Source organism: Arachis ipaensis, chromosome B5, assembly GCF_059453495.1.
Source record: "Arachis ipaensis isolate K30076 ecotype BB chromosome B5, ASM5945349v1, whole genome shotgun sequence".
NCBI lineage: Eukaryota > Viridiplantae > Streptophyta > Magnoliopsida > Fabales > Fabaceae > Arachis > Arachis ipaensis.
The window spans coordinates 148,623,822-148,638,184 of NC_142440.1; the positions used below are offsets into that span (position 1 = coordinate 148,623,822).

Sequence of the window (14,363 nt, forward strand, 5' to 3'; positions counted from 1 at the left end):
TTAATTTGACCTTTGGTTCTAAAAATATTGTCTTTGTAACCTTTTTCACAGTATATTTTCTTCGTTTCAATCGTTTTCACTAATGTGCATTTTATATTAGTTGACCTCTCAAGAGTAGAAAAGACCACCATATAATTTTTTCTTTTTTTTAATGAAATAATCTAATTTAATTTAAATTCTTAATTCGCTTAATTAATTTCACTACCTTCATCTTAAAAACGCTAGGTTTATTGCTTGATTTTGATTTAGGACCGATTCGTTACAGCATATATTTTTCAAGAAATTGGACCAAAATATAATTTTTCAATAATATACTATTGTAATGAAGGATACTCCAATAGAAAGCCTTCATAAGGTTAAATGCATTTCATTTCATATTTAAGCAAGATTTATAGAGTTAATTTTTAAAGTGATTTCTAAATTTGCAGTCGAACTTTAATATTATTTCTGAATTTAAAATTGTCTTAAATTTATCCCTGATGAATTTAACAATGGTTGTCTTTGAGGTACTTTTTACCGACAAAATGATGAAGTAGTTGGATAGAAGCCACGCTAAACTGATAAAATGTTGTCATTACATTTTTTGTTTTTAAATAGAACAGAAACAATATTGTTTAGGGTATCTTGAGGGCTTTCTACCCTTAAACATGTTAAAATCCCTCAAAATATCCCAAACGACGTCATTTATGTTCTATTTGAGCGCCAAAAATAAAACAGTGACGTTTTACCGATTCAGGGTGATTTTCAGTGTGGTTTCCGTCTAACTACATCATTATTTTGTCATTAAAAAATATTTTAAGGACGACCATTGTTAAATTCAGAAATAAATTTAAAACAATTTTAAATTTAAAGACAACATTAAAGTTCAACTATAAATTTAGGAACCACTTTAAATATTAACTCAAATTTATGTTGGCTTCTCTAACAAAACTTCGAGCCTTAGCTTCTTTACTTGACACCCCATGCCTGCGGAATTACCAGAGATTAATTTATTAGTACTTGTATTGTAAGTCTTAAACGGGGGAGTAGCATGAAAGAAACAAAAAGAAAAGAAAAGAAAAGAAAAGAAAAATAAAAATGTTTAGTTAACCAAAATCATGGTGATAATTGGATTAAATTTACTAGTAGTAGTCAATCCTTCTATAAAAATGATTGCTTATTTGTAATTTCAAAAAATGTTGTGGCAGCTATTGGAAGCTTTTTTTTTGGTGACAGCTATTGGAAGCTTTGATATGCTAACTTTATATATGAACAATCTTAAAAATTAATTTTTTCAAACTAGAGTTTTTATTGAAAAGGGAAGCATTACCTGAATTTGACCGTCCGAGGTTCCAATTACCAAAATATCCTCAGTGCTATTCAAAGCCATGCAAACAACCCTATAATTGGATCCGGTGTGCAATGTGTTAATTCTATTGTATTTCTTTCTATCCCAAATTTCCACAGCTCCTCCCTTACACCCCAAATAAATTAGTTCTGAGCTTACTGCCATAGCTCGCACTTCCAATGAAGTTTGCAATGATCCAACCATATGTATACGATTATTATTGGTTGTGTTCCATATCTGTACATATATTTGTTTTAGAAATTAACATTTTATCAGATGTGAAAAACACATAGATCAACTGGTCAAAACATCTTCTATGCTACATATATAATATATTCACCATGTTTCTATGGAAAATTTCAAATAAACCCGTCAAAATCATTATTCAAGGAGAAATTCTTCAGTATTTTTGGGGTATCACGTGAATTGTGTTCATAAATCATAAAATCAAATATCATTTTAAATAAGAGTTTAAATTAATAATAAACTACTTGAATCTTAAGAAATTATTTTCTTTTTCGTTGTAATTATATTAACATATGAACATCCAAAAATTTGTTGCACACACAAAACCATGATGTTTATATGGAGAATTAAAAAAAAAGTTAATGAGATGGTTGAATATTTAATGCGTTATATTGAAAAATCAAAGGATACCTTTATGACAGATCCATCAAAGGAAGAGCTAGTAGCGTATATGAATTCACCATGAAGTTTCAGTGCATGAATAGGATTTGCTTTCCCAAGTAACTTTTTGGAACCACTTTGAATGCTGATGAGTTTTCCTGTGGCCAAATCGATCTCCTGAAATATAACAATGTCCTTTTGAAATAGAATCACGATGGACTTGCACAAAATTCATAACTACTGTTGATAGTTTCATACCTGAATGCTGCTATCATGGCATCCACAGTATAATTTCCCCTGAACAAGCGCCAAGCACTTTGCATGTTTATTAGAATTTAACAACTTAGATTCTCCATTCCATGACTTAACCTGAAGAAATAGCAAATAAAGTAGTTTAGTATGTAAGAGGAAGGACTACATGCAAAGAATTTTCATTATTTGGGTGAAGTACTAAATCTGTTCCAAAATTAGGCAAAAATTTATCTACTTAAGTCATGGATATTGTACACCAGAGGGAGTATTACAAATTGCAGATCCGACAAAAGTGTCAAGCATGATATTTATTTGTCAGTTACATTTATCTTGGGATATGGCATATCATAATCTCACATATTAGCCACTTTGTAATCGCTGAGTAAACAAATTATTAATTGAGTACCTTGATGCCACTTCCATGAGGACTGAAGCAACACATACTATTGGTCACAACTAAATTATGAATGTGGTCCTTCATATCATGTTCTTGTACATGATGTATTGCAGCCATTTCAATGGACCAGACCTGATATTCAAGAAATCACATACATATTACATATTAAGCATTTTGCATGTCGTTGAAAGTAGTTACTTACTGCTGCAAATTAAAAATATATTACCTTTACAGTTTTATCAAGTGAACCGCTGTATAATCTGTCGCCAGATTCTGAAATTGCCAAGCTTGTAACATCCTTCGTATGCCTTTTAATCTCTTGCAAGAGATCGAGTATGCTTTCCTTTACTTTCCACACCTTCAAACATGCACAATAAATATTAAAGGGCAATTTGGTGCATAAACATCCTACATTAACACAAGATTCGGGAAAAGACCACACCCAAAGGTATAATGTAGGCACATAATCTAATAATTATATCAGTGGCTTATTTCAGGATTTGAACTCATGATATCGTGAGACCACAGAGACAACTCAACTATTGTTCCAACTCGGTAGAATTAAGAAGACAAGAACAATCTTTTATCCTTAAGTACCTTAATAGTTCCATCTGAATGCCCTGAAAAGATTTTATCTTCAAAGCAAATGATAGAAAGAACTTCTCCATTCCCACTGCAATCTATTTTAGTTACCTCTTTATGAATCCAGATGTCCTGTTCCAATCAAGGACGTTAAAGTGTGTGATTTGCTATTCCTGTATCGTAAAAATGGTTCAAGCACAAATTGAACTTACTGCTTTAGATTCAGGTTCTTCAACCAAAACCTTCATAATTTCTGATGCCATGGGAGAGAACCCCTCTAATTCTCTCAGTGCTTTGAGGATATCCTTCGCATAGGAAGTAAGATCACGTAAGCCATCTGAAATTCAAAAGAAGTACAGTAATCATTTTCTAAACTTTAAACCAATGACATCCAGGCATTCGAGTATTTATTTCGAAACAGATCGAGCAAATTATTCTGCTGGAACTGGAAGGCTTATATATATACAGAGACACCTTTATACTGTAATTTTTTGTATAAATAAGTAATTCAGAAGCAAAAATAACATATACAAGAATTACCATCAAAATGAAGAAAGCTCTTAAGAGCAAGCATGGCAAGGATTCTGTCTTCAGTGTCCTCGGCAGATTTCAATATGAATATGAAGTGTTTGAGAAAGAAGACTCTTGCTGCCCCTTGTATTCCAGTATCTGGTAGAATGGTGATCATATATATGAGCCATGTAGCTGATATAAAGCATGCAGAGCGTAGTTCTTCATTTTGGCTCTTCAAGCCATCTGCTAAAGCCTCAAAAAGTAAACCACAGTCATGGCTAACTAGAACTGATGCAGCTTTTCTTTCCCAGTCCTCAGCTGCATTCTCTTCTTTCTGTTGATAATGGTTAATTAGGCCTATAGCATTTCTTATCATTAATTCAGAAACACGGTTTCTTTGGAACTGTTCATTACCATAGATGCTTCAATTCCTTCGTTGAAGTTGCTGATTTGGTCCATCTGTAGAAAATTGTTGTAGCTTCTGTCAAGACCAGCACGTTCAAGAAGGACTTCTCGGCTAAGAGACTTTCCGGCATAGTTGAATCTCCCTTGCAGTGACGCAATTATCTTGGCAGCTTCTAATTGGACAGCAGGGTAATCAGTCTTTCTCAAGCATGAGATAAGAGTATCTATTGCCTCCTCAGAGTATATGCTCATCTTTGTTTGCTCCACCTGCAAATCCCAAAAGGTTTTATATCTAATATACCCCTTCACATGAGCATGTTTAGGCCTTGGAGAGCCTCATCTTACATATTGCGATGAAATTCAATTTTTATGGTTTACTAACGAATTCAGAGCATTTCGGACCTAGAGGCAATCATTCAGAAATTGTATCCCAGAAAACATTCAATTTTTATGGTTTATCTAACAAATTCAGCATTTCGGACCTAGAGGCAATCATTCAGAGAATTGTATCCCAGAAAACATTCAATTTTTTTCCTATCAATAAGTCTATAAGTTAGTGAACTCTAAAGTGACTTGCACAAAGATGAAGGAATCAAAGAGGATATAGTCAGGATCAGGCAGTAAGAGACAGATTCAAACCAGAAGATCAAGTTGGAGTAAGAGGCCAGCCACTACTGGAAAATGGAATTGATGAGCTGTCTGCAGAGAAATGAGGAGAGTGTGCATTGTGCTTAAAGGACCTTCTTCCTTTATAATGTGAAGGATTTGTTCATTGACTGTTCTCCTGGACAGAACCATATACGAGAGAATCAAACCCCAATCATAAACAATACAGCTTAATTCATGTTTGTAAAATGTAAACTTACCTATTCAGTTTTACCAACTCAGATAAAAATTTAACTATCTTGAAAAGTTCTCCCTCAGTTGCACCTACAAGGCTTTCCAAAAAGGTAGATAATTGTGCCTTATCAGCAATGATATTCCTGCAAGTACCATCTTCTTGCATGCATTTTAACAAGATCTCAACCGCAGCAACCCTCTCCTCTGCCCATTCTGCTCCCAAACTGCCAACTATAGCTTCAATTTCTCTTTCGGATAACACAGCCTGTGCAACTGAAGATGCAATGCTCTCTTCACTGCTTCCAACAACCTGCGCAAGTAAAAGCACTGCAGCCGTTTTGGGACTCAAACACATCTCTAGAAATTCTTCCTCTTTCATATTTACAACTGCAATGAGAGCCTCCACTGTTGCCATATCTGAAAGAATGATAGTGGAAGGTTTTAGGAGATACATTAACACCACAGCCTCTTTTACACCTTTCTTGAAAAGAGTCTTGATCCATTCTACATCAGTGTCAACATGGCTAAGCGTCTGAATAACATTACTGTCTACGCAACCCATCTCAGTTAACAAGAAAACTGCTGTTTGCAGCACCTTTGGATCAAAAGACTTAAGAAGCACCCCCATGAATCCATTGATGATAGGAGGTTTTGATAGCATACTATGGATATCAACAACTATTAGGTTCAATTCTCTCCAAATCTTCTCAATTTGAAGCACAGCCATTTCAGATTCCTCAAGCACCTCTGACATATACAGTTTGTTGATTGCATTGCGCAACTCGCTCATCATTCCATCAAGCGTCGCCTCTGATATGACACTGTTAGGAGAAGTTGAACACTCCACTTTCAGCTCAGTATCTACATGTGGACTGTCACATGGCATTTCGACTACTGAATTGAGATTTTGTTCTTTCCAGCTTGAGATTATTTGTTTGAGCACGAGATTTGTTTTCGGTAAGCGAGTCTTTCGCAGCTTCTTGCGAGTGATGGGACAAGTTAAGTTTCCCCTTTTAAGCCATTCTTCAATAGCATGGCGTTCAAATGTGTGACCTGTCTCAAGGGTCACAGGATCATCAAATAGGTTACTTGTTAATGGACAGACAAAGTCCTCTGGAGGCACATGTTCGTCTTCCATGTTATAATCTGGAGAACTAAAAACAGGAGAAATGCAAGCTTAGAAGATGAAAATTTTTAGGTGAATATTAAGGTACATGTATATTATAACCATAATTTTTTTTAATTAGAAAATGCAGAAACAATTAAGCATGACATAGTCATACCACATGGATCCTGAACAAATATTTTTTGTTTGTTTTGGGGTTTGGAATTTCTGAGGCTCCAGTAGTGCTATCTTTTCGTCCTTTTCCTACAGGGACAAAATTTCACCAGTTCAGCAGCTTATAGTACTAAAAGTCTAAAATGGCTATCATATATAAGAAATTTAGTCCCCACTACCTCACTTTCTGCTTCAGATTCTGAGTATGAACAAGGTAAATTCTTATCCAAAGAAGATTCTGCTTCATCAGCTAAGTTTATTAAATAGGGTGGTGGTATCAAACATTTTGCAGATTTTTGTGGTTTAAGGATTTTGGGAGTACTCAAGGATTTGTTTCCGGTTCTAACCAGATTCGGGGTCCTCTTCGAACATGAAGTACTAGTGATCTCTCTTTCTGCTTCTGATTCTGAGGAGGAACTAGTCAAACTCTTGTCAACCAATGAAGACTTGGTTTCATCAGCGAGTGATGCCAAGTTTTGTGAAGAGTTTTGGGGTTTGAGGATTGTGGGAGAGACTCTTCGTGGATAAAATGGTGCGTAGGAGGAATTGCTGCAAGAACCACTGCTCAAAAACTCAATGGAGGCTTCTTCCCTTTCGCTCCATATTGGCTACAACAGTGACATAATGATCGTTCAAAACTCATCAACCAAATTCAAGAGAATCCTAATTGTCTCTTCTTTATAGAGCAGTGAATGGTTTAATTTGGCTTCTCTCAAAAAAATTTTGATCAAATTCTAAACCTTCGATGTTAAAGAAGTCTCAGTTTAATTAATCTGTTGGTCATAAAAAAATTAGCATATTAATCCTTACATTATCGTAGTGTCCGCTCTTCAACGCAATCATTTCTGTTTCCTCCATCACTAACTGCTCCTCCTCGTCCTCCTCCACCTCCTCCACCTCCACATTGTTCTCCGCCCCGCCGGCTTCCCCTGAGCTCTTCCTCGCCAGCAATGGCGGACTAATGAACGCATTTTCACTGGCCAAAACCTCTTCGAAACGCGCCGCAACAGCCCTGCAATTCTCATCCAGAATCTCCTCGTACTCTCTCTCCAGCTCCCTCAGTTTCGACGCCTGCTCCTCGCTCACCTTCGACAGTGAGTGAGTAGCGTCTTCCGAAACCGAAGATGATGAGAGGATCTGCGCTCTCCGTTCCAGCAGCCACCGGAACACGGAGAGTAGCTGTAGGGAGAAAAGACGGTCGTAGAGGACCGGTGCGATCTCCGATCGGGCGAGGGAAGGGTTAGAACGGAAGAAACGGAGGAGAGAAACAGCGGCATCGAGGTGGCGGTTGTGGAGGGTGTGGACAAGTGAGAGGAGGAAGAAAGGAAGCGGGTGGTCGGACAGAGGGAGGAGGAGCTTCTCAGCAAGGGAAAGGGAGCAGGAGCGGGAGGCGAAGTTGGAGAGCGTGATCGCGGTTTCAAGAGTATCCGCGGCGAGTTTCGCGGCAGATTCGTCGGAGATTGCGGCGGTGGTTGTGTCTTGGTGGAGGATGGAGATTAGGCGGTGGCGGAGATCGCGGTTGGAAATGACGTCGGAGAGGAAGGCGGTGGTGTGACGGAGAATCTCGGCGGCCGTGACGGCTGTAGTCATAGCGGCGGAGGACGGTTCTAACGGGAATAACGGTTAAGATTTCAGTTGAGTATAGTACACTCGGTAATATTCTGATGGTATTTGAAGGCGCGAAATGGTTTGGACGGCAATGTGAAATGACCATTTGAACCCTCTAGTCAAATTGTTTAGAGAAAACCTCGAAATTACTTTTCATAAAATTTTAAATCGAATACATTTTTATTTTCTACAAATGTTTGATAATTATATTTTTGTATGAAAATTTGTTCATTTAATTAAATTTTTAATATATGTGTTAGATAAATACAATCTTAATAAATTTTACTATAAAATAATTATGTCTCAAAAATATTATTATAAGATAAATTAGTCCACTTTTAAAATAATAATGGGACTAATATGTTCGACGAGAGTAATTTTTAAAGATTTTTAAAAAGGAAAAGTCTAGAGGCCAGCAATTTTATTGTATTTTGGCCAGCATGTAACCAGTAGAAAAAGGTGAGCCATTGGATGAAATCTCACACCATCAAATCATCATTGATGGCTAGTTAATGGCTACTAATCACAAATGTTGCTGCCCCCTAGCATTGCTCTTTTAAAACATATAAGAATCTAAATGTTGGATCTAAAATTTTTTGAAGGTTAATTTAGATATTTATTCAATTTTTTAATTCAGAAATATTTAAAGGAAAGAAATTAATTAATCACCGTATATTATTCTTATTATTATTATAAAGAACCAAACAATTCCCTTCACCAGCAAGCTAAACAAGAGTGATTTGATTTTAGATTATTAAGAGAAAGTTAAACAATAATATACTAAAATCCCATAGCCGTTGAGAATAACTAGGGGTTACACTTTTTGATTAATTGAAAAGCTAATTCAACAATTAAAAAAAACAAAGGAAGCCAAAGCTAAGAATTAATTTTCAATAGGGAGATGAATGAGAGAAGAACATGAAATGCATTTTGGGAAGCTAAAGAGGTGAACAAAGATGCTTCATTGGACAATGCAGAACCGCCACCAGCTAAATCGGATAGTGCTCTAATGGCAATGAAAGGTATTCTCTGCTGAAAACAAACTAAAGCAACTGCGGCGGTTTCCATGTCCACTGGGGTGGCACCAAATTTGGAGTTCAAGAATTCTCTATAAGCTTGGTTGTCAACAAACACATTGGCAGTAATCCCTTTCTTCACTCTCACCACACTTGGATTTCTTGGCAAGCATGTTGTTGTGTTCACACAGCCACTCAATTTAACATTCTGTAGTGAATCATAAACAAAGCAATCAGTTACACAAAATTAGAGATTAAAATTTGAGGAAAAGTTTAGTTTTTTTATTTTGGGTTCTATAATAATAAATTTAGGCCTATAGTTAGGTTGATATATCAGTAATCAAATTTAATTAACTATTTTAGAGATAGTTGTTATCTCAATAAATTTTTAATTACATTCTATTAATTTAAAATCTTGTGATTAAATTTTATATTATGTAGAATTTTTCAATCAAATTCCTATAACTTTAATTATTTCTAACTATCTTGACATTATACAAACATTTTTTAAAAAAGTCCTTCTAATTTAAATCCTATATTGTACATATTTTTTTTAGAAAACCTACAAATTTTATCATCCAATACAGAGGTTTTAAATACAAAATTTTTAATCTATATAAATGTGATTAGCAATGTTTATGTTAGAACTCATGAGAAGGGACTAAGAAAATGGATTGTATATTCATAATAATAAGACAATACAAAGTTATTTATAGACACATAATTAACTATTAGATAAATCTAAAATTATCAACCGCCATATTTCTAACTACTAACAACTCTAATAATACTCTAATAATTTGTACTATAGAGATTAGGTTAAAAAATATGTATACAATACAAAGACATCATTACACACTTTTAAACTAGAAATAGTTAGCCAATGAGTAATAGCTCAAATGGCATAGTCTCCCCATATTCAATTAAGAGATTGCAGGTTCGAGTCTCCTATAAAAAAAAAAAACTAGAAATAGCTAACTAAAAGTTAAATAAAATTATAGGCATGTCTAGAATAATTTAAGCAAAAAAAAAAAAATTCTACATTTTCCTACAAGGTGAAATTGGGTTTGAAATTATATTTTACCTTAAGCTTCTTTGCAATTTGATAGTATTTCTTGTGAACTGGAACCCAGAAAGCATGCTGCCTAACTTCAGGAACACCATTCACTGGGAAAATTTCCTCTGCTTGATACCATACATTGTTTAGAAGATTCCTCACTGGCTTAGAATAATTGGAATCTTTTGTGTAGTTATTGTAATTGGAAAATTTAAGATAACCATATTTTCTACTGTAATCACCATTGACTTCCAAAGCTAGTTCATCATTAGGACCATCTCCAAACCTCTGCTCAATTATATCATAGTAGATTATTAGTAGTTACATCAAATTTATTACGAACAATGTTATATAGCTAATAAATATTATCATTTTTACTAACAATAATTTACATTTATATTTACAGAAATTATATACACAAAAGACATATAATTTACACATATATTTATTAAAATTTTGCACACATAAATTAATATAAGTTGTATTCACATTTTTAAAAATTTATACATATAAATTAATAAAATTTATTTATTAAAAATAATTTAATATTTGTGTTTACTAAATAATAATAAAAAATACTAAAACTTACTTGTCTCCGAGAGTTCTCATTTATTACACTATAAACTATAGTTTTGGCTGGTTTACGTGGCTTTCAGTTCTAAGTTAGAACTTTTCTATTGCTCTGACTATTGAATAATGGTGACTATAGTAACATACAACTGACTAGGACTAAATTGATGGTGTTATGGATAATAAATAGAGTCCCTACTAAATTTTATAAAGAAAAAATATTGTGATAATAAGCTTTTAGAGCAATTTATTTATCATGTGATGATTAACTTTAAGCATGTTGAATAAAGTAATTATGGTTCATAAATATATAATATTCTTTTATTAATTATTTAGACATCCAGATAATAGCATGAAAATGTTTATCTTTACTTGAGACAATTTTCTTTTAGATACTGTCAAGTCTCAAGTGTGACTTTTTCATACAAAATTTTCTCTCACATTTTTCTTTATTTCTCTTAAAGACTGTGTGATAATAAATTATAAATCAAACTTGACAAAGTTAATAATTGAGAAAAAAATTCAAAAGATCTAGTCCCCATAATTACCAATCCAGTTGAAAAAGAAATTAAATACAATAATGATATATTCATATATCACTCTAATTACTAATTAATAAACAAGGAAAATCTTGATTAATTATTTTGTTCCAAAAATATTAAATATATCTTAATGTTTTGTACGTCTCATTTACTTATTATTTGTAGATAAATTAGTAGAATAGTTATTAATTAGGAAAAGGATTAAGAGATTATATATATAATTATTCAATTATGTAATATAAGTTATAAGTCTACCTGCCAATTCCAAAGTCCTGTGTGGGCCCAATACTTAGGAATAGTAACATCTCCAATCTGGAGATTTGGATTTAAATTCCCTGCAATTCCATAATGAAGAACTCCTTCTACATTGAAGAGAGTAAGCAACAATTGAGTTGAAAGCCCGGAATTAAGCTACATAAGAAGAAATTAAAAAAACTTAGACAAACAATTTAAAAAAAATGGAAATATAAATCAAAAGTTAAACCGAAGCTTACCATGCTCAAACCTGACATAACAACTACAACCCTCTTCTTTTCCAATTCACCAATGCGAAAACGCTTTCCTGCATTGTTATATTATTATTATTATTATTATTATTATTATTATTATTATTATTATCTACACCCTAAAAATTAATGAGATCAAACAAATTCTTAAGAGTAAATATTTAAAAGTTTTAATAATTTTAGATCAAATATTTTTATTTTTAATAAACTTTTATTATTTTTAAAGGTTCTCAACAAATTGATCTTTTTGCCGCTTTCAATAAGATTTTCAATATATGTATATTAAACAAATAAATTATTAATAAATTTTATTATAAGATGATTATTAAATTTAATAAATATTATTATAAGATAAGTTAGTCTCCGTTCAAAATGAAGGATAGACTAATTTATCTGAGATGAATAATTTTTAAAAAATTGTAGAATAATAAAAATTGTTAGGATTAAAGTGTTTGATTGAGCAAAGTTGAGTGTTTATCTAATTTATAATTATTAATGGGCCAATTTTTATATATTTAGATACGAATATGATTTATTTAATTCAAATACTAAAATTATGTCGCTTTTTATTTTTGTTATTGGAGCTCGAGTGGAGTTGGACAGCATTATGGGGTAGGGAGGGTCTTCACAAGGGTGTGGTGTCAGGGGTCTCACTACTCGGATCCTCCGAGTTCCAGCGTTTTCATATCCCGGTTCATGAAGAAGATTGCCATCTCTAGTCAAAACGGACAGTCCGACTTCAATCTTCATCAACTCACACTCTCAACATGCAACTCGGACCGTTCGAGTTCATCTTCCAACTCAAGCATATCGGAGGATCCGATTTATATGCACCAAAATTTTTTTTCTCCACCATCCCAAATCGGACTATGCGTTTTCGGAGAGAGAAATTCACTAACGAAGAACTCAGACGGTCCGAGTTCTTCTCCCAAAAGCTGCCAAAAATCTGCCCCACATACAAGTCTAACCCTCCTTGATTCCATATCGATGAAAAGCGCACATATAGGATCCATTTCCATAAAATTGAGCCAAATTATGTAGGTATAAATATAATACAATATTAGTCACATCGTACAAAATATGTTAAAAAATGTATGTGTAATAAAAATATAATTTGAAAAAAGAAAAACATGTGCCTCACAATAAATTTGACTCCCACCATTCGAAAAAGAATAACAAGTTAGTCATATATGGTACAAAATTCATACATGTATGAAGAGAACAAATATATCATTTGTTTGATCAATTAGTGAAGGGCAAATAAACTTATCCAGTAAAAAAAAAATTAACTAGAGACAAATTTCTCTGATGATGATGAACAATTTTTTCTTTACTTTTCGATCCTGAGGTATTACTTTTAGTGACGAACGAGTGACGAGATTAAAGATTTACTTATGAAAAAAGACCAACTTCCCAAGAACAATAACCAGCTTTTAATTTTGCATGAACAAGAAAGAGGAAGAAAATAGTTAAAAAGCACACATAACAATATTAAGTAGAATTAATTTTGATGCGTACATGTTAGTTTACATAATTGTGTAAATATTCATTTAAAAAAACGGATATAATTAGATGATTTTATAAAATATTTTATATTATCAGTACATAATAATTAAATTCATATAATAATATCAAATAATGTAACAAGAGTTTATAAAATGTTACCGGCAAAATCAAGGTTAGGAAACTTGTGATGAGGCACAAAGCTAGGTGATTGAAGAAGAGGTTTGAGCTCAAAGGCATTTGGCACCACTATACCAATATATGTCCCTTCCTTATTCACTTTCATTATTTCTTTCCATGTAGCTTCTGGAATAACTGAACCATACACACAGATCATCATTCTTCCCAATACCACAACACCACATAGTAACCCTAATAACCCCATTTTTCTAATTCAACTTCTCCTAATAATCCTAGTAACCCCAAACCTTATATATGGATGACCTTATAGATACCTAGTTGTCTTTAACTAACTATATATATTTTGAAAATATAGCAAATAAATATAATGTAACTACAAATCTCATAAATATAAGATATTATCAACTAACCTTATAAATATTCATTTATTAATTATTAACTTCACTCTCAACTACTAACAATTCTAATAATAATATTTTAATAATGTCAGTTTATTTTATCTCATGCATATATAGTATAAGAAGAAGTATACAACTTGATCACGTGTCCACGTATATATATACATATAAACCTATGACTACTTCGTGGCCTTTGGTTATGGAAAAAAATGGGAATATTTTCAATTTAATTAGTTACGTTGTGTCCTTAATTCCACTGGCTATATTTGAAAACAGGAGCAAGCCAATAGCTTCCAAAGACCAATCATCAAATCTTTTAAAAATAAAATATAATGTATTATCATTTCTTTCGCCCCAAGCTATGTCCTAATCAAGGTTTATCAATACTCCAGCCTAATGGAGAAGACTTGATAATGATGACGTGGTGAACAATTTGAATTGTATCTCTCCATTGTCCATTCCTTCACGGTGATAGAAGTTGACCTCTAACTAGCTAGTGTCCATTGAAAATATATATATATATATATATATATATATAGGACACGCAAGTTTTTAAATAAAATTGATAATTACTTTGTATATACGGTCTTAATCATTGAAATATGAGAATGTAAGATACACGAGTTTTTGTTCTAAACATTATTAAGGACTTTACACTAAACTAAGTGACATCAATAATCATAAGGATTCCTTGAAAGAATTATTATGCAAGAGTAGACTAATACTTTGCTCTAACTTCCAAGACCAAACCTGTGATACTATATATATATATATATATATATATATATATATATATATAT

The 14,363-nt window shown here is 32.9% G+C and overlaps 2 protein-coding genes across 2 annotated transcripts; both read right to left on the bottom strand.

Annotated features, from left to right (window-relative positions):
- Positions 1-371: 371 nt before the first annotated feature.
- LOC107644400 (putative E3 ubiquitin-protein ligase LIN-1) lies at positions 372-7,835 on the bottom strand. Its single transcript, XM_016348243.3, has 15 exons — positions 7,033-7,835; positions 6,402-6,830; positions 6,227-6,312; positions 4,970-6,097; positions 4,743-4,887; positions 4,113-4,370; positions 3,726-4,032; positions 3,398-3,522; positions 3,201-3,317; positions 2,830-2,961; positions 2,613-2,735; positions 2,213-2,323; positions 1,985-2,131; positions 1,310-1,564; positions 372-966 (listed from the first exon to the last, which is right to left on the bottom strand). Exons 1-15 carry the CDS (start codon positions 7,810-7,812, stop codon positions 949-951), a joined length of 4,161 nt encoding a protein of 1,386 aa, XP_016203729.1. The 5' UTR covers positions 7,813-7,835; the 3' UTR covers positions 372-948.
- A 721-nt stretch (positions 7,836-8,556) lies between these two features.
- LOC107644401 (bark storage protein A) lies at positions 8,557-13,532 on the bottom strand. Its single transcript, XM_016348244.3, has 5 exons — positions 13,187-13,532; positions 11,510-11,577; positions 11,271-11,426; positions 9,931-10,191; positions 8,557-9,054 (listed from the first exon to the last, which is right to left on the bottom strand). The coding sequence occupies exons 1-5, from the start codon at positions 13,407-13,409 to the stop codon at positions 8,707-8,709; spliced, it is 1,056 nt and encodes a 351-aa protein (XP_016203730.1). The 5' UTR covers positions 13,410-13,532; the 3' UTR covers positions 8,557-8,706.
- Positions 13,533-14,363: the final 831 nt, after the last annotated feature.

Bases quoted from the DNA above. Each gene is read 5' to 3' on its own strand.
- LOC107644401 (XM_016348244.3), bottom strand. From the start codon at position 13,409: ATGGGGTTATTAGGGTTACTATGTGGTGTTGTGGTATTGGGAAGAATG. The intron at 11,578-13,186 runs GTAACATTTTAT...ATAACAATGCAG, and splicing joins TCCTAACCTTGATTTTGCCG to GAAAGCGTTTTCGCATTGGT. The intron at 9,055-9,930 runs GTAAAATATAAT...GATTCACTACAG, and splicing joins AAATTGCAAAGAAGCTTAAG to AATGTTAAATTGAGTGGCTG.
- LOC107644400 (XM_016348243.3), bottom strand. From the start codon at position 7,812: ATGACTACAGCCGTCACGGCCGCCGAGATTCTCCGTCACACCACCGCC. The intron at 2,132-2,212 runs GTATGAAACTAT...GTTATATTTCAG, and splicing joins GCCATGATAGCAGCATTCAG to GAGATCGATTTGGCCACAGG. The intron at 1,565-1,984 runs GTATCCTTTGAT...ATATATGTACAG, and splicing joins TTGATGGATCTGTCATAAAG to ATATGGAACACAACCAATAA.